The 25,575-nt window shown below is 35.6% G+C and overlaps 4 protein-coding genes across 7 annotated transcripts; 3 read left to right on the top strand and 1 right to left on the bottom strand.

Annotated features, from left to right (window-relative positions):
- Positions 1-3,503: 3,503 nt before the first annotated feature.
- Positions 3,504-7,242, top strand: LOC147500817 (E3 ubiquitin-protein ligase PRT1-like). 2 transcript variants are annotated; one of them, XM_086562403.1, is made up of 8 exons: positions 3,504-3,843; positions 3,938-3,966; positions 4,038-4,217; positions 4,680-5,081; positions 5,184-5,387; positions 5,527-5,648; positions 6,068-6,398; positions 6,942-7,242. In XM_086562403.1, coding segments are annotated over exons 1-8 (1,365 nt in total). In that variant the 5' UTR covers positions 3,504-3,748; the 3' UTR covers positions 6,944-7,242. The 2 variants fall into 2 exon arrangements, with proteins under 2 accessions (XP_086418529.1, XP_086418530.1); XM_086562404.1 differs by having other exon boundaries at positions 3,517-3,843; positions 5,184-5,372.
- A 578-nt stretch (positions 7,243-7,820) lies between these two features.
- Positions 7,821-10,411, top strand: LOC147500816 (vicilin-like seed storage protein At2g28490). Its single transcript, XM_086562402.1, has 5 exons — positions 7,821-8,297; positions 8,662-8,843; positions 8,947-9,027; positions 9,132-9,509; positions 9,730-10,411. Exons 1-5 carry the CDS (start codon positions 7,952-7,954, stop codon positions 10,222-10,224), a joined length of 1,482 nt encoding a protein of 493 aa, XP_086418528.1. The 5' UTR covers positions 7,821-7,951; the 3' UTR covers positions 10,225-10,411.
- Positions 10,412-14,210: 3,799 nt separating this feature from the next.
- Positions 14,211-17,411, top strand: LOC147500815 (cyclin-dependent kinase inhibitor 5-like). Its single transcript, XM_086562401.1, has 3 exons — positions 14,211-14,941; positions 16,600-16,803; positions 16,898-17,411. Exons 1-3 carry the CDS (start codon positions 14,499-14,501, stop codon positions 16,965-16,967), a joined length of 717 nt encoding a protein of 238 aa, XP_086418527.1. The 5' UTR covers positions 14,211-14,498; the 3' UTR covers positions 16,968-17,411.
- Positions 17,412-19,188: 1,777 nt separating this feature from the next.
- Positions 19,189-23,719, bottom strand: LOC147500814 (proline-rich receptor-like protein kinase PERK7). Of its 3 annotated transcripts, none has more exons than XM_086562397.1 (10): positions 23,463-23,719; positions 23,012-23,160; positions 22,834-22,928; positions 21,582-22,110; positions 20,897-21,481; positions 20,637-20,809; positions 20,385-20,461; positions 20,014-20,164; positions 19,716-19,865; positions 19,189-19,606 (listed from the first exon to the last, which is right to left on the bottom strand). In XM_086562397.1, the coding sequence occupies exons 4-10, from the start codon at positions 22,093-22,095 to the stop codon at positions 19,220-19,222; spliced, it is 2,037 nt and encodes a 678-aa protein (XP_086418523.1). In that variant the 5' UTR covers positions 22,096-22,110; positions 22,834-22,928; positions 23,012-23,160; positions 23,463-23,719; the 3' UTR covers positions 19,189-19,219. The 3 variants fall into 3 exon arrangements, with proteins under 3 accessions (XP_086418523.1, XP_086418525.1, XP_086418524.1); XM_086562399.1 differs by having other exon boundaries at positions 20,014-20,161; XM_086562398.1 differs by lacking the exon at positions 23,463-23,719 and having other exon boundaries at positions 21,582-22,107; positions 23,012-23,149.
- Positions 23,720-25,575: the final 1,856 nt, after the last annotated feature.

Below are 25,575 nucleotides of genomic sequence, written 5' to 3'. Positions count from 1 at the left end.
TATAACAAAGGTGCTAGAAGGTGGTGTTGATAATTTTGAAGTAAAAAAAAGGCTCGGGAATTTCAACTACTAAAGAATTACCAGTAAACTATTCTAAAAAAACTAAGATCGGTATGTTTTAGGAAATATCACGTTACTATTTTATTTCCTCTCTCAAATCTATTTAGATGCATCGTCGGAGTAGGTACTCTAGCACATTTGATTAGAATGACTTTGTGGGCATTCACCAGGCCAAAGCTCCATTAATTTGCAGTCTTTTCCAAATGAAAGTACATAATCACTGAGCCCAAACCCCTCAACTTTTTTTGACTCGAAGTTTACTCAAATTTTTGACCGCCAGATTAACATCATCTAATGGTTCTCAATTGGACAGGTAAAACAATTTTATTCCCTCTCTTGGTGATGTCATATGGGACTCACTCAATTTACTTTTTGTTTATTTATTCATTTTCTGTCTCATATATAATCACACTTAATAATTCGAACAGAGATTTTCACTTCTTCTTCTTCTCTCTTTTGGTTACTCCGCTCCCATTACCAATTTACCATCTACCATCACACCACCACACAACCAACCAACCACTTTCACTATTCTTTCTCTCACAACACCTTAACTTCCAAATTATAACCCATAATGATGGTTATATATTAATTTTAAAGATGTTATGGTTTCAACGAAATTAAATGTATTGTGGGAAATGATAATGAGTCACAATTAGTTGTCAATTGAAGAAAATGAGCTTCATTGTTTCAATGATTTTCTTCCTCTTAAGTGATAACAAAAAAATAAACAATAGAAGAATTGCAAAAGTTGTTGAGTTTTTGTAGAAGAGAGAAATAATGGTAATGACCTTCTAATTGGTTTCATAAAAATGAATCTGTTTTAATTTTCAACTATTCACTGAAAAAACTGAAGCATTACATTATTGGGAACCAAGTAACAACAATAGTGATTGGTGAAGGGGTGTTGTGAAGTGGATGGGAGAGAAAGAAGGGGGGGTGAAGAACATGATTATTGGAACAAGTCGTACAAACAAGAAAAACTGAAGTAAAATTGGTGAGTCCCACATGACGTCAACCAATAGAGTTTAATAAGGAACCGTTAGATGATATTAATCTAGCAGTCAAAAATTTGAGTAAACTTGAGTCCCCAGAACCGAAATTAATTTGATAAACTGCACTGATCATCTTTTTAGATTTAAATGCTCGAGCAAATCATTCATGAATAATATACTTGTATGCAAAGTGTGGCATTAGAGATCAAAGAAATTGTCTTCTTTAGAGATCAAAGAATTATCTTCTTGAAAAGAATATTGTTTGTAGTGATCAATAACAATACTTGAAAACTTACCGTAAAACATTTACTCTACACATGCATGTGGAATACAATCAAGTAAACTAACAAGGAACTCATACTTGTCTTGATGTGTGACTCTTAGATTATCTCCCCCCACCCAAAAAAAAAAAAAAACTCTTTCAACTTGATTGGATTATTTGAACTTTATTGCAAAAAACAATATCTTTTATATGTTTAGTAAACTTACTTACTCAATCAATTTCATTGAGAAATCCTTAAGCTGATTTGTAACAATAATGTTTTGTATGATCAAATTAAAATAACATGTGTAGCCGAGGTTTGATAATCCCCTCACAACATAACGAGAAACACTCTTACCATCATTACCCACCGCCTCCACATACTACTTCTATTTTATTGTCATTGTTTTTTGCACATTCAAATACTTAAATGCGAGTAACTTAAACTATATAGACCTCAAATATCCTCAAACAATCTTGTAAATTTTATTTTATTACATCACATTTTTTTCCCCAATTTTCAACCTTGCCACCTCCCCTTTTTCTCTTTATTTAGATCATACTAGATTTTGGACTCGGGCATATGCTCGGGATCTATTAAATATTTTGTGTGCTGAAAAGACTTTACAAAATATCTCACACAAATTTTCGAATCAGAATATATGGTATTCCTGAACTTCTCAAATCCAAAGATCACACCTTTATTTGTATTAAACTTACATGCGTGTAATATACTTTTATGCTCTAAAGTCAATGTAATGCGAAAATAATCTATATAGGTATTGTCAAGGATCTTTATGACTCCTTCAGGAATAACTATTATATAAACTATAAGCATAGCAAGGTCTCCTTCAGGAATAACTGTTGTATCACCTACAAGCATACCAAGGTCGTTTTGCAAAACATCCACCAATGTATTCCTGAACTTTTCAAATCCAAAGATCACACCTTTATTTGTATTAAACTTACATGTGTGTAATATATTTTTATGTTCCAAAATCAATGTAATGTGAAAGTAATATGTATAGTTATATTGTGGCTAACAAAAAACTGGTTGGCATCACTCGGTTTTACAGAAAACTCCTCAGGTAAGTTAGTATTTGTTTTGTTTTAATTGTTTTATATTTTATATTCCTTTCATCATGTCTTTTATTCTAGTAAACATTGCTCTATATTTACGAATTTTTATATATTTTGCAATTTCAGCAACCTGTTGAGCTTAATCTTTTATCTAAATCGAAATAAGGTTCGACATGGTAATGTGGATACATGTTTCTAATGCCGTTTTCGTTGGTAACGACTCGAGGATGAAACTCAAAGGTTTCGAGACTGCCAATGCAGGTAGTCCCCCTATCCTTTTCTTTTGGTAAAGGGAGATATTTATTTATTTATATATCGAGAAGTACAATTCACCGTACAAATAGCGTATTTGATCTGTCATGGAATGGTTTTTGTTTTTGTTTTTTTTTTTTTTTTTTGGCACTTATAATTGTGATGGGTGGAGAAGTGGTACTTTTTGTTATAGATATCATTTTAAAGTAAATGATACTTTTTGGGGAGATGTTGCGAACATATAACTATACATATTAATCTTTACTGATACTCTTATAGTTATATTTGTATTAATCTTTACTGAACATATTAATTTTTGCGAAAGTAATATGTATAGTTATATTATAGATATCTATAGGTAAGCTATGTTTCGAGAAAGATACTCGGTGCAAATGATAAAGAGAAATGGGGATCAAATGTGAAGGGTCAATGTTCAAGGTAACAAGACAGGGTATGAAAGGGTGCTGGGGTATAGGATGCGAAGTTTGGGTTTGGGGAGGAGTTTGATGCTTTGGAAGATGATGTTTAGGGGGAAAGAATTGAAGCAGTGACAACAATAGGTTCAGTTTTTCGGACGAGATGTTGGATTCCGTCTCGTGTGTTTTTTTTTTAAAAATTAGACTTTTTTTTTCAGACGGGATGTTGGATTCCGTCTAGTGTGTTTTCGACTTTTTTTCGTTTTTTTATAAACTTCAGAATGGATGTTTCATTCCGTCCGACTAGTTTTTTTAATTTTTACATTTAAACGGAATCTAACATCCCGTCCGAGATTATTTTTTACATTTGTATTGAGTAGCCTCACTTTGTTTTTTACCAAAACGGTTGAAAAAAAAAGAAAATACTGCCAATGTGGAGTTGTGGAGGTCAGGAGGTGAATATTTGTGACTGGGAATGCTCTTAGAAAAAAATGAAGAGTCACCTCTCTCTCTCTCTCATTTGTAATTATTCCTTTACTAAACAATTCCTCGGGTTAGTTTCCTCTGTTGGCCTACCAAAGCTCTAAATACTAAAACTCTGAAATTCCATAAATTCGCCCACCCGAAGAACAGATAAAAAGGAGTCTCCTCATTCACACTTATTTTTTTCTTTAAATATAATAATGGATCATCTTAATTCTAAAACAGATAATTTATCATCTCTTGTAATTGATGAAGTTGAGAATGTTGAGGAAGCCTTTCTTTGTTCCGTTTGCTTGTAAGTTGTCAAAGCTTTTTTTTTTTAATTCGTTTCCTGATTATTTTTTTTTTTAATTTTTATGACTGATAGTTAATCTATGTTTGATTTACAGGGATCTTCTTTACAAGCCGATTGTACTCGGTGAGTAAATTTTACTACTTGTTGTGAGGACTAAAGTTTAAAGTGATTAACTTTCTTCTTTTCCCTTGCAGCTTGTGGCCATATTTCTTGTTTTTGGTGTGTCCACTTGGAAATGAGCGGAATGGGAGAGTCTCATTGTCCTATATGTACTTGTCCATATAGTCACTTCCCTAGTATCTGTCAATTGCTTCATTTTTTGCTCTTGAAAATGTACCCTGTGGCCTACAAGAGAAGGGCAAAACAAGTGCTAGGTAATTTTTAACATATAAGCTATTTATACTTTCTCTTTTTATTTGTATGCTTTTTAGTACCTGTGTAGTAGTTTTGTGCTTTTAACACTTTGGAGCATTTTACTTCCTTCTTGTTGTTGTTTCTATCTTGTTTCATGTATTCTTTAAGCAAAAAGCCCACGTATAGTTCTGAGGTGTCTTGATATCATACTTCTTGGATCTCGATAGAAACATAATTTGCCATCGTTATCCCTGTGTGAAATCAACAGAACACATAAGTTGGATCAAATTGGTATTATTATTATTGTTTTGTAGGATTGATTATCAAAAACACTGCTGTTATTGAACCTCTTGTGAACAATACACATTATTACGCCAATGCTTATATCATTATCCTAGGTTAGCTGAAGCTTTTCTAGTTTTATTTGATCTGATTAATTCTATAACTAAGATTTATTTGTCCTGATGTATTTCCTTCTACAGAAAAAGAAAAGAATCAAGGCTTCTTCTCACCTCAGCTTGGTGACAATGTGTTGAGTGCACATAGTTGTGAGAAATCAAATTGTCTGGATTCCCCTGAAGCATTCTCCAGCATGTGTTCCCAAGCTGCCTCATATGGTAGCACTTGTTCCAATGGGAAAATAAATACCTCTAGTACTGTGGAGAAGCAAACTCCTGACATGTTGGCTCATGCAAATGCTTCATTACTTTCTGCGGAAGCTCATTCTGGTTTGGAAGTGATAAGTGCTTTAGCTGTTGAAGAAAGCAGTATCTTAGAAAATGATCTGAAGGATGGAATATGCGAGCTTGTTTCAATCAGTGATGTACTTTGTGTTGCATGCAAACAACTGCTCTTTCGACCTGCAGTTCTTAATTGTGGGCATGGTAGGAACTTAGTCATGTAAAGAGTCGCTATATATACTAGTGTACTACAATGACATGTATCATGTTGAAAGTCAAATCATCCTAATTTATCTCTTTTTGCAGTCTGTTGTCAATCTTGTATAGTTATTCCAGTAAATGAAGCACTTAGATGTCAACTTTGTCAAAGTTCACATCCTAAAGGATTACCGAAGGTCTGTCTAGAGCTTGATCATCTATTGGAGAAAATATTCCCCAAAGAATATGCATTGCGAAGAGAGGCTGTTCAGCTTCAACCTATTCATGGACAACAGGGTAATCCATCAGCTGGTGTGTATCACCTATATTATATGCTCCTTTCAAGTGATACATATTTCATGTTTCGTATAACATATATGTGTTGTGCACATGTCTTTATCGTCTAGCACAACTTGTTTCTATATTTACTAAGACAAAGTTATGTTCTCAGGTGCCAAACTTGATAGACAGAAGTGTCCCCAATCATCGCCTCCTCTTACTTGGAGTTACTTGTCTTGGTTAGGCGACCGTGGTTTAAATGTCCATCTTGGAATTGGTTGTGATTATTGTGGGGTAACGTCTTTCTCGTAATTTCTTGTTATTCACTTATTTGAAAGATATTATATTTTTTCTGGTATGCTGAACCAATTAGAGTAAATTCCTAGTGTTCTTATTTGTACTAAGTCATTTCATAAAGAGTGTCACACACTTTCAGATAATTGTCAACATGCAAGTATTGTATGATGATATTTGGATTAGAGGCTGAAATACCTAATCTGGTGGTGGGGCATCTATTTTTTTCAGATTGGAAAGTCAGTTCAGATAGATTAGTGCATACAAAATTTTTGAATTTTGGCTGCCTTATTTCCATGTTTGAAGCATATTGGCCATACTGATTTATGGTAACATCTTCAATAGGATGATATCCAATAATTTCCTAGTAATACCTTTTTCCTTCACTCGTTCTCTTATCTCTTGATTGCTCCCTTCAGATGTTTCCTATAGTTGGTGAGAGATATAAATGCAATGACTGTGAGGAGGCAATTGGTTTTGATTTGTGTGGAGAGTGTTATAATACTTCCTCCAAGCTTCCAGGCCGATTTAATCAGCAGCATACACCAGAGCATAAGTTTGAGCTTGTTAACTCCGACTTGATACGTAATATAATGAGGAGGTTGGTATCTGAACACTTTGAAGACAGTTCTGCTCCTGTTCTCTCTGATGACGCTTCAGAAGATTTAGAAGATGGTCATCCTTCTCATGCACCCTCTGATGATACTCCAGAGAATCAAGAAGGAGATTCTCATTCCACCGCACAAAGTTGTAAGTTCAATCTGAATACTTTATATTTCATTATGAATTATTAGAGAATTTGGACTTCTGGTTATTGAAGGATTCAATCTATCTGGTGTACTGATAGAGAAATGAAAAAAGGAGGAGGCAAAAGTTTAGTTGTCATATTACGGTCAGTCCGCCAGTGGGACTGGACCCAAATGGCTGCATTTCGAGTCTGTTAGTGAGTACTTTGTTCTCACTTTTTATAACCTCAGTGTGTTTATATGTTAATACATCATCTTTGTTCTGAAAACCCTTGAATAATGTTCAGTCCAAAAGGGGAAAGAAAAGAGAAAAGTGCATTTTGACGGAGGGATTGTGCAACAGAGAAATCATTTTTGCCTTTTCCCTTCTGCTTCCCCGATTTTCTTTCTTAACTTCCAAATAATATAACTCTTGATTCATGAGTTAGTTTTTGATACCTGGTGTTTGTAGATATAATGACTTGGATATTCATTAAATGTATTCTCATTTATAATTACCCGGAGTGCAATTGAAAACAATATTTTGACATTGGGGTTTTCGTTACAGAATGACTTGAGCAAAGAAGAAGATTGCAATCCGTTGGCGGGAGAGAGAATTAAGCGACAATTTTAGGCGAGGACACTACTGGAGAGCAGACACGGTTTAAAATTATTACTACTCTAAATGATTCAGTATTGCATCTTCTTCAGGAAAATAAGAAAGTGTAATACATATGACATCTTGTAATTATCGGTTTTTGCCGTGTTCGCCAATGAACGAAAGAAAGTGATATATTTGCGTATGTAAATCATCAACAGGTAATGTCTACCCTGGATTTTTTTTTAATAGAATGTATTGTTACAGACTACTATTAGGAAACTCAATAATTTTTCATCATCTCTTGGAAAGACTCAGAGAGATAAGTATTCACATATTTGTATATACTGTGATTGAGTGTGTTACAGAAAGTAAACTTGAAATGGTGAGTTTGTTTTCTGTCTAAATCATCATGTTGTTTAAACTTACTCTACCATGTTAGCATGATATGCAAATTTAAGGGGATGGCAAAACCAAAGTGAGGGAACATCATGCTTATGGTCGGATCAAATGGTACCAACCATATTTTGGTAGGCCTCGCCAAATGGTTTTTTCTTATGGTCTCCACGGGTAGGACTCACTCAGCCATGTAACTTTTACAAGTTCAGGATGCTTCTAAGGCCAAGACGGGTCGTGCATCCGAGGGTGCAAGATTTCGATGATGGTTTGGGATTACCGCTATCTTAAAAAAAGGAATTAGATAGAATAGTCTCTGTGACTCTGTCTGTCTGATTTTTATCTGCATGCGTTGGCTATAGCAAAATCAGCCAGCAAGACACAAAAGTATTTGCATGGCTGCTACGTGTTATTCACTTTCATCTCTTCAGTCTTCATAAACTCGCACACATTGCTCTCTAGCTATCCGCACAGATTCACTACTTACATTCACAACACCACTCATCAGTTGCAGTAGTTGAAGCCTTGAAAAGTAGAATCAGAAAGGAAGAGAGAAAGCAAGCCTCATAAGCTGATTAAACAAGATGATTGCACCAAGATCGTCAAAGCTGTTTGTGTTCCTGTTGCTGTTTTTCTTCTCAGTTACCTTGGCATTTGGGTACAGTGAAGGAAGTGGAGGTTATGAAGAAGAAGAGGAAGGTAGATATGGAGGAGGAGGAGAAGAGCAGGTGTTTTTGTTGCCAAAATCAAGGCAAGTAATGAGGAGTGAAGCAGGGGAATTCAGAGTTGTGAGTGGTTTTAACGTGGGGAAGAAGAGAAGCGGTATTGATAGCCAACCCCCAATGCACATTGGATTTATCAATATGGAACCTAAGTCTCTTTTCGTTCCTCAGTACCTTGATTCAAGCTTGATCATCTTTGTCCGCCGAGGTAACGATTAATAGTGCAATTTCAAGCAGTTTCGAATGATAAATTGATTTATATTCATATATTTCTGATAAATGTTTGTGATCTTATGCACATCAATCTCAAAAGCAACACCCAACTCATGGTCAATATATGAAATGCGTGATTTTAACAAAATCTTTAAGAAATAAAAAAAGAAAGATAGTGCTAGACTTGGGTAGGTTGGTCTGATCGATGTTCTTATGCCTTCAGTTTATATTCTTGATGACTTTCAAATGCAAGTGCATAATTTTATGGCTTAGATGTTCAGATGACATAACGTTTTGTCTTTGAGTACGAACATAAGATTATGTTAATTATATGCTTTCTTAATTTTGGTATGAGGCAGGGAAAGCTAAGATTGGATGGATATACAAAGATGGCTTGGTGGAGAAAAATTTGAAGATTGGAGATGTTTACAGAATTCCAGCAGGTTCTACATTCTACATTGTTAATACAGGTGAAGGACAAATTCTTCAAATGATTTGCAGTATCGATACTTCGGAGAGCTTGGGAACGGGTGCTTTCCAAGTAATAATTTAGAAACCTCTTTGCTGCCTTTCAAATAAAACATGATGTTCAAATTAAGAATGAACTTTTATTGATCATGTACCTCAAAATCAATTTGATGCAGTCATTCTTCATTGGTGGAGGATTGTCTCCAATGTCTATACTGGCAGGTTTTGATGAAAGAACCCTCACTACGGCATTCAATGTAAGCCTCTCTTGCTTGTTATGAGTTGCGCAATATTATTGATCTTTTATATGCTATCTTTTTCTACAAAGTTTTATATTGTTCTGTTTTGTTGATGGTTGTAGGTATCCTCGAGTCAATTGGAGAGCATATTTACAAGGCAACAAGAAGGTCCATTTGTTTTTGTAAATGGTACACATGAGTCAAGCAAATGGGCTTCATTTATGCAATTGAAACATCAGGAGAGACCATATGACATTGCCGAGCAAGATGAGGTTGACAAAACTGATGAACAAGACTCATGGACATGGAGGAAGCTTATGAACTTTGTGGTTGGCGAAAAGGCTCCAAAGAGAAGCGTCAAATCGACTGATGCCTACAATCTCTATGATAGAAAGCCTGATTTTGTAAACAAATATGGATCGAGTTTAGCTCTCACAGACAAAGATTATGCTCCCCTGGCTCACTCTGACATTGGAGTTTACCATGTTAACCTCACAGCGGTATGTAACACTGTCTTTTGCTTTCTTATTTCACTTAGAAACAGAGCTTGTGTTTGAGCACATTAGGATTTAGAATATGGACTTTAAACGAAATAAATCATAACTAACACATGAACCAACTACTTGATAGATTGGGATTTCTGTTAAATGTTTAGTTGAAGTTTTATGGAAGATAGTACAAGCTGAGTTGTAACTTATAACGCAATGTGCTACTTTGCAGGGAGCGATGATGGCACCCCATGTGAACCCAAGAGCTACAGAATACGGTGTTGTGTTAATGGGATCAGGATCGATCCAAGTAGTATATCCAAATGGCACATCTGCAATGAACACCGTGGTGAACGAAGGTGACGTTTTCTGGGTGCCGAGATACTTCCCTTTTTCTCAAATTGCGTCTCGACATGGGCCATTTGAATTCTTTGGATTCACCACATCCGCTGGCAATAACCACCCCCAGTTTCTCATTGGGGCTAGCTCAATTCTCCGAACTATGAATGGACCTGAACTTGCGACAGCATTTGGTGTAAGTCAGGACAGGTTCACTAAGCTGATCAACGCCCAGAACGAGTCTGCTATTCTACCATCTGCACCTGCGGCACCACCAAGGCAAGGACGTAGGCACAAGCATGAACAAGAGCAGGAGCAGGAGCATGAACAAGAGCACGAGCATCATAAGCAAACTGATCCAGAGGGTGAACTGATAGAGCTTTGGTGAGAATGGATTTGGTTAGATCAGGAACTAGTACAAATATGCGTATGATGCATCTAATTCTGTTTTTATGTATGTTGTAATGCGGATACTTGTGTGTGTTTGAGTTATGCGTAGGATCACTGTGGTTGATCTTAAGTTTGGTCAGATATATAGTATATATCATCTGGTAATAAAGTACCTGCTTGGTTTATATCAGGCTCATGTATGTGTTTGCAAGTAGGCATATACTGTGCCTTCAAAGTTCAAACACTGAAAAAAATGCAGTTAGCATAATTTCTCTGTTTAGTGCAACTTCTTTGTTCTACAAGGGCGAGGACCCACATTAGGAGTATCTTCTTTGCTATCCGATGTGGGATGGTATGGTCCATACAGAAGAAGATTCTCTAATATAATACTAAACCGAGGAATTGGTCGATTTGAGACTTGGGAGAATAAAAATTTAACAATTTGAACAATGTCTGTGGAGGAATGCTATCAGGAAAATGTAGTCTTAGAATAACGTGCATGCAGTGAATCAGGAAAAGTAATATGTATCTGAGTGTGTTGCATAAAAGCCATAAATGAGCTTATTTTCTCAAGGCAGAGAGCATGTATGCAGCTCATAAAATGGAGTTGCCATGTAGCTATTTATTACGCGCATACTATTTTATGAAAAGTTGAAAACAAGATCAAACTGGAAAAGCACTGGATACTTTCACTTAAAAATTTATGTCATTTGATGATGATGATTCATGATTCACTTTCAGACTTTGAGTGGGTAATCCCGTTGAGGTGGTTTGCAATTTACACAGAGTGATGATTGGTTGAGTGCCCACACGTGGGTCATTGTACGGTTTTATAGACCAATAAATCGAGGTGAAAACCCCTGGAATCCGTGCCCATAGACTTAAAATAATATTTTTCTTCTTTAATAAGACAATGTAAACTACTAAATAGGGTTAGGGTTTCTCAGGTATTCACCTCTTCTAGTAGATTCTATGTTCAAAAAGGGCAGAAATTAGGGTTCCAAAAGTGGGTGCTTTCGTCTGCATCAACTGATTTGTGATTAATCTATATCATCTTTTTGTTACATCTGGATATAAAAAAAATATTGCATGCCAAAGTCATAAGGAGTTACACTAGTGTAGTGGGGCAATACGCCAATACCACAATAGCGATAAAAACAGCCTTATAGTGAATGCACAACCTTAGTATCATTTGACTCTCGTGGTCTGATGAACAATGTTTAATTAAGGGTCCTGTGTGGGCACTCATCAAATTGTCAAATTGGATTGTTTAACCTCAAAAAATATATATATTACAAGTTTGTCATCAAAGTCTAGACTTAACAACCAATCCAGCTGGTCTCGCCATAACGAACTTCTCGGGTCGTTTGAGTGAACGGTCTCGCTATGAAGTTTGAGCGTACACTTAAATAACCTCACCATGTAGCTTGAGTGTACACTTAAGTGGTCTGCACGTGTCGTTTGAGACAAAACTCGACTTTTTGCTTAGACGATATGGCGGGGTCGTTTGAGCAGTCTCCAGAACAACATGGCGGGGTCGTTTATGGATTCTTTTGGGTGACATGGCTGGGTCGTTTGGACTTAAAAAATTCGGTTTGTTTGTTACGATGTTCATTTTAAAAATCAACTTTCACTTAATTAACTCAAACTCGAAAATGATTTCATCAAGCTTGGGCAAACTCGAACTTAAGTTTAATCAACCCAAACTCCAAAAAAACATCAAGTTTAATCAACCCAATCTTTCACCCCAATCAAATTTAATTAACCCAATCTCTCACCCAATCAAATTTAATCAACTTAATTAAGTTTAATCAACTCAACCAAGTTTACTCAAACAGGACACGATTCGAATTGGGTGAAGTCGTCAAATTCAATTCCCATTATTAATTTACAACTCAACACTCGAAGTATGAACACGTTGAAAATGTTTTAAAAAAATAGTAGTGGATATGCAAAATGGGGTGTATTGGGCTATTGTTGTTGGACTTAGTTGTTGGGCTTTGAGCGGAGGCTGCCCGATTAAATCACCATAAACACCTTAATTAACTATGAACTTAGCATATGAATTTTTTTATATAAACTATAATGTGATTGAAATATCAACTCAATGATGTTATGCATTATATAATTAAGTCAGTTAATTAACTAAGATAGTGGTGAAGTACTCATCATTTTCTTAAATATTTTGTTCATGGAAATAAGAATGAAATGTTACAAAATAAAATTGGAACTGTGGGGCCTACAAAAGTATAATATTACCTAGAGCAGCTACGCAAGATTGTTTTGGCGGGAACACCTCTTTCCGGTACATTTTTAGCGGGGAACTTGTAACTATGAAAATTGAAAAATGAAAAAGATTCGTTTGTATTGGGAAAAGGTACATTCGAGTAAGATGCTTTTTCAAGAAATCATATCTTAATACCTACTAATCTAACTGCTAACATTTTCTGTTGTTATTTAGCTATTTTTGATATGTATGCATTATTTCATGTTTGCATGGAACAGTATTACACTGTTACTATGTTGGGAATGCAAACAAGTACCGGAAATGTGTCGGATTTCAAGTGAAACTTCAGACTTTCAGAAAATAAAAAATTTCTTAAATCTGAAATTCTAGTGGAATGGAATGCACCACTTATGCAAAATTTTGTATATGGGTTGCTTCTTTTATCCCCCACTGCCCAGCTGCACTGAGTGTACTATATATATACAGTATATAAGTTAAGGCCATTAAAGCTTTTATTGGTACCGTGAGCAGCATAGAATCATGATAATTTAATGGAAAATAACGCCGTTGATATGTTTATTAAAATAATTTAAAACGGTGGATAAAATATCAAAAGATAATGACCAAAAAGCAAGGCACTGTCCACCTGTCTATCATGAAGAGGAATCCAATGACTTGGTTGTCAAGTCATAGCTTAAAGTCTCGTTCCATTTATATCACGATAAATGAAATTTCTCCTCGAACTATATATGTTTATTCGGTACCCATATTAATTTTGTAATTGGAATATTGGATAAATCATCTATGGTAATGTAAAAGTTTTCTACATAATCTTACCCAATCAATCAAATTAACATAAAAACTTAAATACATCCCCTAACAATAATCTTTTGGCCTTGAAGTAAGACCAATCCTAATGCTACCAAGTAGGTGAAAGTTTTACATCTCTTTTTCAAAAAATGATACTTAACCAATCGTTTTATTCTACTTCAACGACCATCATGTATTTGTTCACACTCATTAAAAAAAAAAAAAAAAAGATAAACAAGTTCATCTTTAGTATTCTCAAAGGTTATAATTTTTGAAATTTGAATCGGTTAGACTTTGCGCAGATGTATTTGACACAATAAAAGGCACACAAAACTTGTGAGACTAAGTCGTACCATGTTTAAAACCACATATATTATGAAAAGTCATATGATAGACTAATTGAAATATAAATCCAAATCCAATAAACGTGCATCAATTATAAAGATAAAAGTCATCTAATAGACTAATTGAAATCTAAATCCAAATCCAAATCCAATAAACATGCATCAATTATAAAGATAAAAGTCATCTAATAGACTAATTAAAATATAAATCCAAATACAATAAACGTGCATCAATTATATAAAGATGTTACCGAACATTGTGATTTTTTCAAAAATCAACATAACCATTGTCTACAACTTATTTAACCTGTATAAAGATTTCTAACTACTAAAATAGTACACTTACTAAAAACATCCATTTCCACTTTCACTCATTCACAATTCACACACACAAATCTCAAAACTCACACAGAAATTAATGCCATTTATCACAAGGAATCTTCTAAGATAAGAACTAATAAATGCTTAACAAATTCCAAATTAACTCCCCACACACAATTACCAATTTCAGAACTCTTTTACAATTTAATCTTTATCCCAAAAAACAAACAAACAAAAAAAAACATCTCAAAATCTCATCTATTAAACTTCTCATCCAATAGTATACACAAAACAAAAGAGAAATTGAAAGTACAATTTCTTTCTAACACCTCTACACACTCTCACACTCAACCCTACTTTTTCTCCTCTGCCCACTCTTATACAAATAAAAATACCCCTTTTCTCTCTGCTTCTCTCTTTTCCCCTTCTCTCTCAACTCACAAAACACACAAAAACCAAACCCACTCTCCCCCGTTCTGTCTCAAAACCCCTTAAACCCTTGTTCCATTTCTACCCTTTGCTTCAAAACTTGATGAAAGTTTAAATTTTTAGAGTTGAAAAAAACATAAAATGGGCAAGTATATGAGGAAGGCGAAAATAACAGGAGAGATAGCAGTGATGGAACTAGCTACAACAACTACTACTTCTTTAGTAAGTGGTGTTAGAACAAGAGCAAAAACATTAGCTTTACAAAGACTACAAAAAACAACTAGTGGTTCATCAAATGATTCTTCTTCTTGTTATTTACAACTTAGAAGTAGAAGACTTGAAAAAAAGCCACCTTCTTTACTTAGTGGTGTTAGTCATAATCATAATACTACTGCTACTGATTCTAATAAGAAGCCAAACCCTAACCCTAGTTCTAGGTTAGCTAATAATTCAGCTTCAGTTGCCTCTGTTTCTTTGAGGAATGAGAAGAAGAGTGAAGATGGAAGTGATAATTTTCATGATTTGGGTGTTGCTGCTGCTGTTGAAGCTTCTTTTGGTGAAAATGTTTTGGAAATTGAAGGAAGGTTTGTTCTTTTTTACACTTGTTTAAATTGTTTATTTTTATGTTTAGGTTAAATTTTTTGTTTAATTTGTTTTAGGGCTTGAAAAATTGGGGGTTTTGCCCTCCCCTTTTTACTGTTGTTGCTGTGTAAAGATATGTTCTTTTTAGTAGATTTTCTCTCATTTTTCTTGAATTTGTGAATGTTGGAAGGTTTAAAGTTTCTATTTAATGAATTAAAAAAAAAAAAATTTACATCACCTTAAGTGAAGTATACAGTTCAGAAACAAACAAAATTGAACCACAGTCCACAACCATTAACCTTGAAAGTTGAAAAGGACAAGGTGAGGAAACTGCTTTTAGAATGGATTACTTTACTGGTGTAGCTTTGCATGTTAAAAGTTAGGGTGCTTTCTTTTTTTCATGTTTGTTTTTAAGGCTAGTCTCTTCTTGTTTCACCATTTATTTGTGTTTAAAGTACTTTGTTCAACATGGAAACATATAAGAATGAGCTTTCTTTTAAGGGGCAAACAGTTTATGCATGTATCAGCGGTCTGTCTGGGTGTTCTGTGTCACCAAATATAGCTGTATATGGCTTTTCAAGCAGTTCTTTATATTTTGAACTTGTTCTGAATGGGGATGCTTTTACTATTTAATAACTGAAAAAAGGTAAATGTCGAACTTAATTCTCTTTGAGAGGTTCTGATGCTTTGATATCTTTATGTCTTTCCATACAATTTGACAATTTGTAGTTCCTGTAAAAACAGTACTGGTTGAAGATATATTCATTTAACTTCAGTCCCACTTAATTCTCTTTGATATAGCATCAGTACTATTTTTAACTCCAGTAAAAATAGTACTGGTTGAACTTAATTCTCTTTGATATCAGTTTTGTTTCTTGATTTTGAAAGCAATGTATCCACTTGCAGTTCTTTAAAAAAAATAATGTTATTTATGGTTGCTGATTGGTGTTTCTATACTAGTAAAATTTGATATAATGCACTTATCTTGTTTAACCAGAGAAAAATGTTCGGTTCAGAAAAGAGTAAAATAGAAAAGAAGAGGGTCGGTGAGGTTCTATTTGTTTCGAGTTTTGTGAATAGTGAAATATATAAGAATATATTCTACATTTGTACCGATATAAAAGTGTCAGTTTTGCCATCTTTTATATATAGTCCACAATGATAGTTGTTATAGTTGCTTCCTTGAAATTCTTGGCAACTGTCTTCATAGGGTCTTTTTTTTTTTCAAGGATAATATGTATGGCATTTGTGATAGAATACTGTAATATGTTACACCTTTTTATTCTCTTTTTGTATATTAAAAAATGCTTATGTTGGAAACTTTGATACCTCCTTTGTGACTGATGTGGTGCAATTGTTGGGCTCCTGGGGTCACCTTGTGGCTGCAACTTATATGTGAGTTACCAGCATGTTATGTGGTCCTTAGTAAAGGATCATGATATCAGAATATAATACTACTTGCTAAAAGGAATTGATTCCTGCTTACCATTGTTTTATCACAATGATTGCCTTTCATTATAGTAAGTTGTATTGTTAATTTCTAAGAATAACTTCTATTGAAGCTTGCAATCATGCTTGAAATATACTATTATCAATACTGAATTAGTTTTCTTTTCAACCTTATCGAGTTCATGTTCTTAATATTTAATTTAATGTCCAGGAGCACTAGGGAAACTACACCGTGCAGTCTGATAAGGGGCTCAGATACTGTCAGGACCCCTGGCTCTACTACCAGACGTACCAATTCAGCTGCCACCAACCGGAGAATACAGAGTTCCATTCGGAGAAATGTCCCGACGCCACATGAGATGGAGGAGTTTTTTGCTGGTGCAGAGCAACAGCAACAGAGAGTTTTTACAGAAAAGTACAAAAAATATATTTTATCGCTAGAACTCTTTTAGGTGTGTTCTCTAACATGATTTCTAATGAAAACTTTTCTTACATCTGACTTGGTGCAGGTACAACTTCGACCCTGTGAATGATTCGCCCCTTCCTGGACGTTATGAATGGCAAAGAGTAGATCCGTAGATGTGCAGCTCAGGTTCCACTGGGGCTCTTTTCCTGCAATGTCTCAATTATTTTGTTTGAAGATGGGCAGGGGAACGGCGGTGGTGCGGCAGCCAGCAGTGACAGTGGTGGTTTCATTTTCCACCCTTTTTCTGTTGTAAAAAAGTAGAAAGGGAACTGTGAAAGATGTGTAGTCTACTAATGGTCTGTAACATAACAGAGCTGATGAGTCGAGCAATAGTAAGTATAAATCTGAAGTCCATTGTCTAACAGATCATTTGAGAGGGGCAAAGGGTTCAACTTAGGGTTAGGAATGTGTTCAATCTGGTAGGTAGGTTAGAGTGACTAGTGGGGGTATAGCAAATTACCAGGTTTTGTTTTCTTTTGTTGCGCTTTCTTTTGTCTATACTAGGACTGATGGAACTTGATAGCTCTTTCGAAATAAACAAGGCCCGTTTCCCCTCTTGTCCTTTGTCTTATTATTTGCAGAATCTCTGGCTTGCACTGTTCTTTTTACCTGTTTGTCACATTATCAATGATTTCACTTTTGCAACAGACGTTAGATTTGTATGTCCATCTTTATCCAAGTAAACTGTTGTTTTCCTCTCTCTCCCTTAGTTTTGACATTTTGTGAGATGTTGATAGTCTTTTAACTTGTGAGAATGGTTGGTGTAGCCGTGTAGGTGGGTTTCTTGCTCAAAAAAATTTTTGTATGAATTTTAAGAAGCTCACTCTGTTTGACAGATTTTAACATGTAGCAAAAGGGGGTGCCGAATTTCAACATCTAATTGATTTTGTTTGTATTGCTTGCTCATATTTTCTCCCCCATGTGAGTAGTGATGGTTGTGGTTGCTTCAGGACTGATTGATGGAATCTTTACTATATTAATGTGCACATAAATTCCATCTCACGTGGGATACTGTACTAGTTCTATGGTACTGATGTAAATGACCCTATGAAAATTCAATAGTAATGTGAAAATCCAAGGTAGTTTTTTGTGTCAACACTTGTGGACCATTTCATTCATTCACCGCCTTAGAAGTTTCTGTGAGGGCCTCGAGTGTCGTCTGAGAAACATGTGGGCATGATTTATATAGTCAGTCGATCTTGCTTTCTTGGTGAAGGCAACCAGAAATCTAACTATGGCAGTTGTTTTGAAGAATTAGAAGTGCGGAACTTTCAGTTTTATCTTCTTTTCCTTTTTGCCAATAGATCTAATGGAATATGGGTACGGAAAGGAGGACACATCCATTATATATTTACTTCTTTATCATTTATACGGATATGCTTTTGGTGCCTGGACCGCCCTACACCATGGTCCTGCAGATCACTTCTAGAGTGTATTATTATGAGGGAAGACTTTGGCATTACGTGATGCTAGTCAATAATGGGAACCATTTATGTACGGAGTTAGTGTGGCGATTTTGTACTCAAAACTTATCTGGTTTCTAAGGTGTGTCGCATTGAAAATTTGAAATTTTATACTTGCTGTATTCAACACATTAAAAGCCCTTGACTGATCATCCTTGAGAAAGAGGAATTAGAGGATCCTTTCTTAGAGGTTAGAACTGATTTGATACCTCCACTGACTCAATAAAAATACAGTTTTTAAGGTAATTTCCTAAATTGATTGACAATTGACTAGGACCATTTGTCAAATAGTTATGGTCAAAAATTTCATCAATTGCTTACATTGACTAAGTGTAACTTGTAAAAGTCTCATCGTCATAATTATTTGAATCTCTTAGTGTTAATCAAGAATTCTTTGAAATCAGTCATGACCGATTGATGCAGCGTATAACGTGCTTAGATTTCATAAGCAAATCACATATGCCTATGAACGATATAGGTGGCGTGGCAAACTTTTTTCATAATTTCTGATACAATTTTTTGGCCTGTCCTATAATGATGATGCTGGACGACAAAGTTATGATGAATTTTGATGAGCTAAATGATTGAGAATTTCATGATGAACTACTTTTATGAAGTATAATCTTCCACAAAAATCTTGTATTTTAGAGTGACTGTTTTTTGAAATTTATATGAAGAAATGTATATTGAGTGGTTTTTACAGAAAAATAGAAAAAAAAACTCATTAATGCTTGAAGCAAGAAATCAAGAGAAGGCCAAACGAGCTTCTGTTGTTGTTACTACAATTACCAGTCACTATTATTAGTCAGTGTCTCAGTGAGAACGAGACATGATAGTGTTATGTGCATGCTGCAGCACGAAAGATGGCGTGTGTTCTCTGTTAACTTCAATGCATTTTTATTTCAATTCATGTTGTGAATAAACTCTACAAGTGATTCTTGAAGATAATCTTGGTAGTCTTTGCTGACGGATTCTTCATTTTGATTTAAGCTTCTAGTACTATTGCTTCGTCTCTCAAGTCCATGACTGTTCAATGATGTAGTTGGCACGATATTCATGTTATGTGTGTCAACTTTATACGCTCTGGGGCTAAACGAAGAGAGCTTCATATGATGCATTGATTCTATTGGAGGTGAAGGACTGAAATCACGACTGTTTGGATGAGGTCGATTGAATGGTCTAGTAGCAGCGGAAGTACTCTTTCGTCGGTAATCCATGAAGGGTGAGGTTGGTTCACCATGCTGATATGCGATGTCACTTGGCATGTCTCCTTCCAATATCCGCAAAACCTACAGATTCGGTTTAAACGAAATGAGAATAAAGAGAACAGAGGCAATAAAGGGAGAATGGAATGACAAAAGCTTAAATGAGAGGCAAGGATTTATGTTAATGAAGAACCTTGGACATCCCGGGTCGTCTTTCAGGGTCAGGGGAAATACATAAACTGGCAGAGCGTAGCATGGACTCTACTTCCTGTTCATTGTAATCGCTCTCCAGTCTTGGATCAATAATCTCAGTCAACATCTTCTTTTCAAGCAAGGTATGACACTGCCATACCAGAATCAGTGGATGTTAGTCGTATGTACAATTTTCGCATTCTCTTTACAATATTACAATTCTCTTGAGACACTGATATGAGTTTTATCTCAGACAAATGGTTATCACAGAAGAACAAAGCAGATATTAAGTTACTAACCCATTCTGGTAAGTATTGTCGCTCCTCGCTTCTGGATAAATCGGTTGCCTTTAGACCACTTAACAGTTCTAATAACACAACTCCGAATGCGTATACATCAGCTTTCGCTGTGATTAACCCTGTCTGTGTGTACTCTGGGGCTAAATACCTGCTTAAATTGTGGAAGTAAGTTAAAAGTTAAAACCATACAGCAGCCTAAAATGCAATTCTGGACAATGAGCTATATGCATATATATGTAATGTCAGAGTGCAAGTAACTATTCTCATAACTCTAAACAATAAAATGAACCTGAAACATGTGTAGAAAGCCCCAGATGAGACTTCTATGCATAGTACAAGATGATTCAAATGAAAAAAGATTGAATTTCTACCCAAATGCTCCAATGACACGCGTCTCTTCAGCTGACTGACCATCTGATTGCAACCTTGCTAGACCAAAATCTCCCACCTATGTATTACAGTTGTGAGATTTATGGTACTTGTGAAGAATTTTCTTCTTAATATTAAAATATGAGAGACTAAAGAGGGATCATATCGTTACAGTAGGCATAGAACAAATACATGATCAGTCAGTTCAATAAGAAAACTGATTCAAAATGGAAGTAGTACATAGTTGAACTGACCATGGGTTCAAAATCATGTGTCAGGAGAATGTTCTTAGGCCTCAAGTCTCTATGTATGATACAACCAACACGACAATCCTCATGAAGATATCTCAGACCTCTGGCTGTTCCAATCGCAACCTTCATCCTATTTTTCCAAGTCATCACTTCTTGTCCCCCTGTTCCACTGGAATCTGTCATTAAATATTCAAAATCCATTTAGTTATGGTGATACATATAACTAAATCTACAAAGGCAGTAGCAGTGTACGTTTATCTTACTGTATAAATGGCTGTCCAAGGACTCATTGCACGCGAACTCGTAAACAAGGAGCCACTCAGGCTCAGTACAGTAGCCTACTAACATAACCAAATTCCTATGTTGTGCACAGCTCAACACTTCAACCTCCGAGCAAAACTCTGATGCTCCTTGTGCACTTACTACCTTATGCCGTTTCACTGCAACAACTTGTCCATCTGGCATGACTCCTCTGTATACAGGACCGTAACCACCCTCAGCCAAGAAGTTAACACTTGAGAATACATCTGTTGCTATTTCAATTTCTTTGTAGCTGAACTTCCTTGGAGGCTTTCCAAAGATAGGGGCATTGTATTTGCACACAGAGCAAAGAGGTGGCGGAGTTGGAGGCTGTTTGATGGAGATAGACATAGCTCTTCTTATACTTGAAGTTCTATCAATCGGAGACGACGGGCACAGGGGGGCAGTGTGTCTGTTCCAATCTTTGGAGGCTTGCTTACTCACTATAAGTTGTCTTGATTGGCTTAAAGCACTACGCCTGAATCTTGGAGTATCTGTTGACCTTCTAGTTGGTATAAGTGCTTTTGGTGGAAATCCTTGGTTTGCATCTGTTCATGTTCACAAAAAGCTTTTACAAGTCATTTTTTCTGGATTTTCAAAATAAGTTAAAGTTTATTTCCGTATGAAATTTCTGATTTGTCCACTTACCACTCTTTAGAAGACCGCTGTAGCTTTTTGTTCTTTCCCTCCTGGGGCTAGCGGAGGATTTACTTGACTTTTCATCGAAATCAAATATTGAAACCTTGTTCAACGGTTGCGAGTTACTGTAACGGCTGGAAGGATATGCAGTAACCTTGGGTTTGGTCTGGTGAACGAACTGTGTGTAATGTTGAACATATGTATTGGAGGATTGGATATTGGTTATTAAGTTGGTGGTTTTGTGGACATTGGCGGCTTTTTCTTTATACGATAAGGAGCATGAACCGTCTGTATGTGGACTATGAGTATTGAAACCAAGGCTACTTGAAGTATTTACACTGTTGGAATCAAGATTGTAAGTTGGGAAAACACCCAACACATCTGCTAGTGGTACGTGGTCATTTTGGTGCTTACTCATATTTTTTTTTTCATGGATTGGGAGCTCACTGTTTTCAGGTATTTTGGAATGGCATGGTCCACGACTACGATGTTGCAATTCAATTGCTCCAAGCAGCAGTCGCATTCCTTCTTCAATCTCCTGATATGATCAGCAACAATCAACTTAATTTGAATGGAAAAGAAAGCCCTTGCAGTTGAAAATGTTCCATTATACATTTATACCATATTTACCGTAATAAATATGTCTTTAGAAGAAAAAGTAATAGTAAGCACCTTAGCCCGACTTTAATGTTATCATTCTTGAAGATATTTCAGTTTATGTGTTCTCATAAACGAGCACATAGTGTGGTGGAGTGGCACTGCTCATAAGCAGTAAAAAGTGGACACTCCTAGTCCTTTACAGCAGCAATGTCCAAATAATTAACAAGTTAACTGTCGAATTAATAGGCCTCTTCCGTGACTACTTTGCAGTGTTCTAGTCGGCAATGTTTTGAAAGCCTTTGAGGCGTACGCCTCGAGGCGCGCCTCAAGGTGAGGCGTACCTAAAACGCCTAGAAGCATTGAGCAAAGCATGTATCCATTGGCAGCACACGCTTCAGTGTGTGAAGCGTTCCTGAAGCATTGAGGCATTGTTGAAGCTTTTATCGAGGCGTACGCCTCCATTGCACAGATTTTAGACCCTTTTTTTTCTGTTTTATTTCTTGTTAATATATATATTAATTACTTATTTATATAAGTAGACATCAACTTTAAGTGGTATTGAATTATTTCTAGTGTACAACATTATAGGAGATTCTTTAAAACCTTTATTCTGAGACTCCAACTTATTAAAATCAAAAGTATTAATATGATGGTCACATACCTATCAAGAACAACCCATGTTGCTCCAAGGTCTTCTGCTTTTGTAGCAACTGTTCCCAAAGGTGCATCAGCAGCAACTATTACTTTGGTTTGCACCTAATGTGGCTATATATTTATCAAAACAGAAAATCCAAAACCATACAAGTAACTACACTCCGACCAGAAAAAAGAATGCATACCTGCCTAACGTTATTCGCCACACATAACTGCCTCATCATCTGAAGACAGACCTCAGTCATTCGATGATATGCATCCTGACTAATTGCATTTACAAGTCCAATCTGATCTGTTGAATCATCTGTGCTGTTACGGAATTTCTTTAGTAGACCTGGGACAAAAACCAATGAAGACATAAACCTCAATGGCTCAATACAAATTACTGCGATGAGGAGCAATGATAAACTTCCAAGATTATTTGGCACCGTAATAAGCCTAGCTAGCATAAGTATTTTGTTTCAAATGAGTATGCCTAAGTCACTTAAATCATAAAATGTATAGATGGCCATCTATATTGCAAAGAACAACTAAGAAGTTGGATTCCTCAACAGAGGAAGGGTACTTTGAGAATTATCAAAGAGTGAAGGAGCTAGAAAAGATACTTGGACTACTGAGTCGAGGCATAAGTATTACATGCAAGGAACTGATGAATTCCAGAATGGTGTTTAGTTCGATTTGCAGACACTGGAGGTTGACTATGAGAAGGAAGTATTGCGAGGAAGACCATAGAATCTGTTGCTTCAATCACATTGCGCACTGCCCATTCAAGAGCGTAACCCGTTATCTCTTTAGTTGCATCAACTGCAACTAATACGACCTCACCACCCATTCTGCTATGAATCTCAAAAAATCCAACTACAATCAACCTAAGTATATATCTTTGATTCTATGAACTCAAATAGTAGCATAGAGAAATGGGCTATTGACATAAGAGATATTCTTGTTTAATTATTACTTTATAAATTTGGAGGAATCACAAGTGTTAAAAGTGTCTGAAGACGTCTGAAGGTGATGTTGGAAAGTATCAAAGTATGGGAAGACAAAACAGCTTGGCATTGGGGATGACAGAGTCTTGAGAGGGTGCAATATGCACCATTGGGCAGAATAAGGTACTGCAATTAACTGTAGTTCTGTCTTATTGCAGTTGGATGGTGATGTCTATCATTCTGTTTGTATTGATATTTGGAACTTTCATTCCAACTTCATACCTTGCAACTTTGCAAGTATAATAAGAAATTCAAAAATTCAGACTTTGACGTTTCCTTTGTTTTTTGTAATTTTCTTGGATGGTGATTGGGACACCCTGTGGGCTGTGGTCATCCACCTAGTTGCTTTTGTTGCAGAGAATGTAGAATTCTTTACGTGCTATACTACACTAAGAAAAATGAAAATTTTCATTGCATAATTTCTGGAGATCTCTAATTTCTGATGGTCTTTGAGAACTTAATTACATTTTCATGCTTTTGAACATTGTTCAATGGCATTCAAGCATTCTGGGAGAAAGCCAAACAAGTGTATATTGGAGTATTGAACTGAACAATTTCAAATTTGAAATCTGAGTATTGGTGAAGGTGGTCTCAACTCTCAAGTCTAAACAATATAACCACGTAAAACATTAACACAATGTTTATATCATTTTGATAGTCTTTTTACTGTCTAAAAAAAAAAAAAAAAAAAGGAATCTGTGAAATCGGTATACATCTGGTAATTAGTAGCCATTTAAGTACAAACATTTTCTATCTCGGTTCATTTTCACAATAACATCAAATTGTTGACAATTTAAAATGCGGGCGACTATAAATGATTAGATTCTCTGCCTCTAACTGGGATTATGATGTTGATTAAGTTATGAAAAGAAGATTACAAATTCAAGACGTTTTCTGTGATTGTAACTCAATAATAAGGCACTTTAGAGAGTAGACCAAGAGTGTGAAATTTTACTTATTTTGTTTGCTTGTCTTTGTTTGATAACCGGACATAGGATTCCTCACTTCCTCAGTGGGCGATTTTGCTTGGTTGAGTTTAGAATGTCAGGACAAGTCATGAAAAATATCACTCCATTTTTCTATATAAAGTCTATGATTTAGTTTCCAAAAAAAATATAGCAACGCAGGGAATCATTTATTTGGTCACATGGAGACCTTGTCCACATTAGAGGCAATTTATACTCAAGAATAAAGGAAATGAAAAAAAAATCTAACGTCTCCCTATATGAGATACTAAACAGAGGAAAAAGGATCTTAATTCGGCTAGCTAGTTAGCTTTGACCTTGGATTTGCTTCTAAAACAAAACTTTTTGTGCTTTTGTTTGCATGGTTCTATATATTTGTAAAATCCAAATCCACATTTCAGAATTACTTTCACTAAATAGCAGCACGCAAGCAATATCACCTCACATTACTTTCACTAAAAGATTTTCTTCCTGAATAAGTCAATAAATAGGAAGGAAAATCCCCTTTATGCCCCAATTTGAAAAATATATTATAGTAAAGACTGAATTTTTCTTAGAAAACATGTTTTAACAATCACTTCACATACTCAATTGCCTAGATAAAAAAAACAGTAATTATACACAGACCTACTAATATGATAATAGAATAATTTTGTGGATATGCTACTATTTGTTGTCCACAAGACATCAAGTGCTGATTGGTGGAGTTGGTGCTGAGAAAACTATTTATTCTGCCCAAAAAAACTGTTTATGTGCCCGAAAATGGTTTGGACAAATGAGAAGATGCTGTTTCAC

This window comes from Coptis chinensis, chromosome 5 (assembly GCF_015680905.1).
Source record: "Coptis chinensis isolate HL-2020 chromosome 5, ASM1568090v1, whole genome shotgun sequence".
Lineage (NCBI taxonomy): Eukaryota > Viridiplantae > Streptophyta > Magnoliopsida > Ranunculales > Ranunculaceae > Coptis > Coptis chinensis.
The sequence above is the reverse complement of the archived record's forward strand: the minus strand, read 5'-3'. Positions and strand labels throughout refer to the sequence as shown.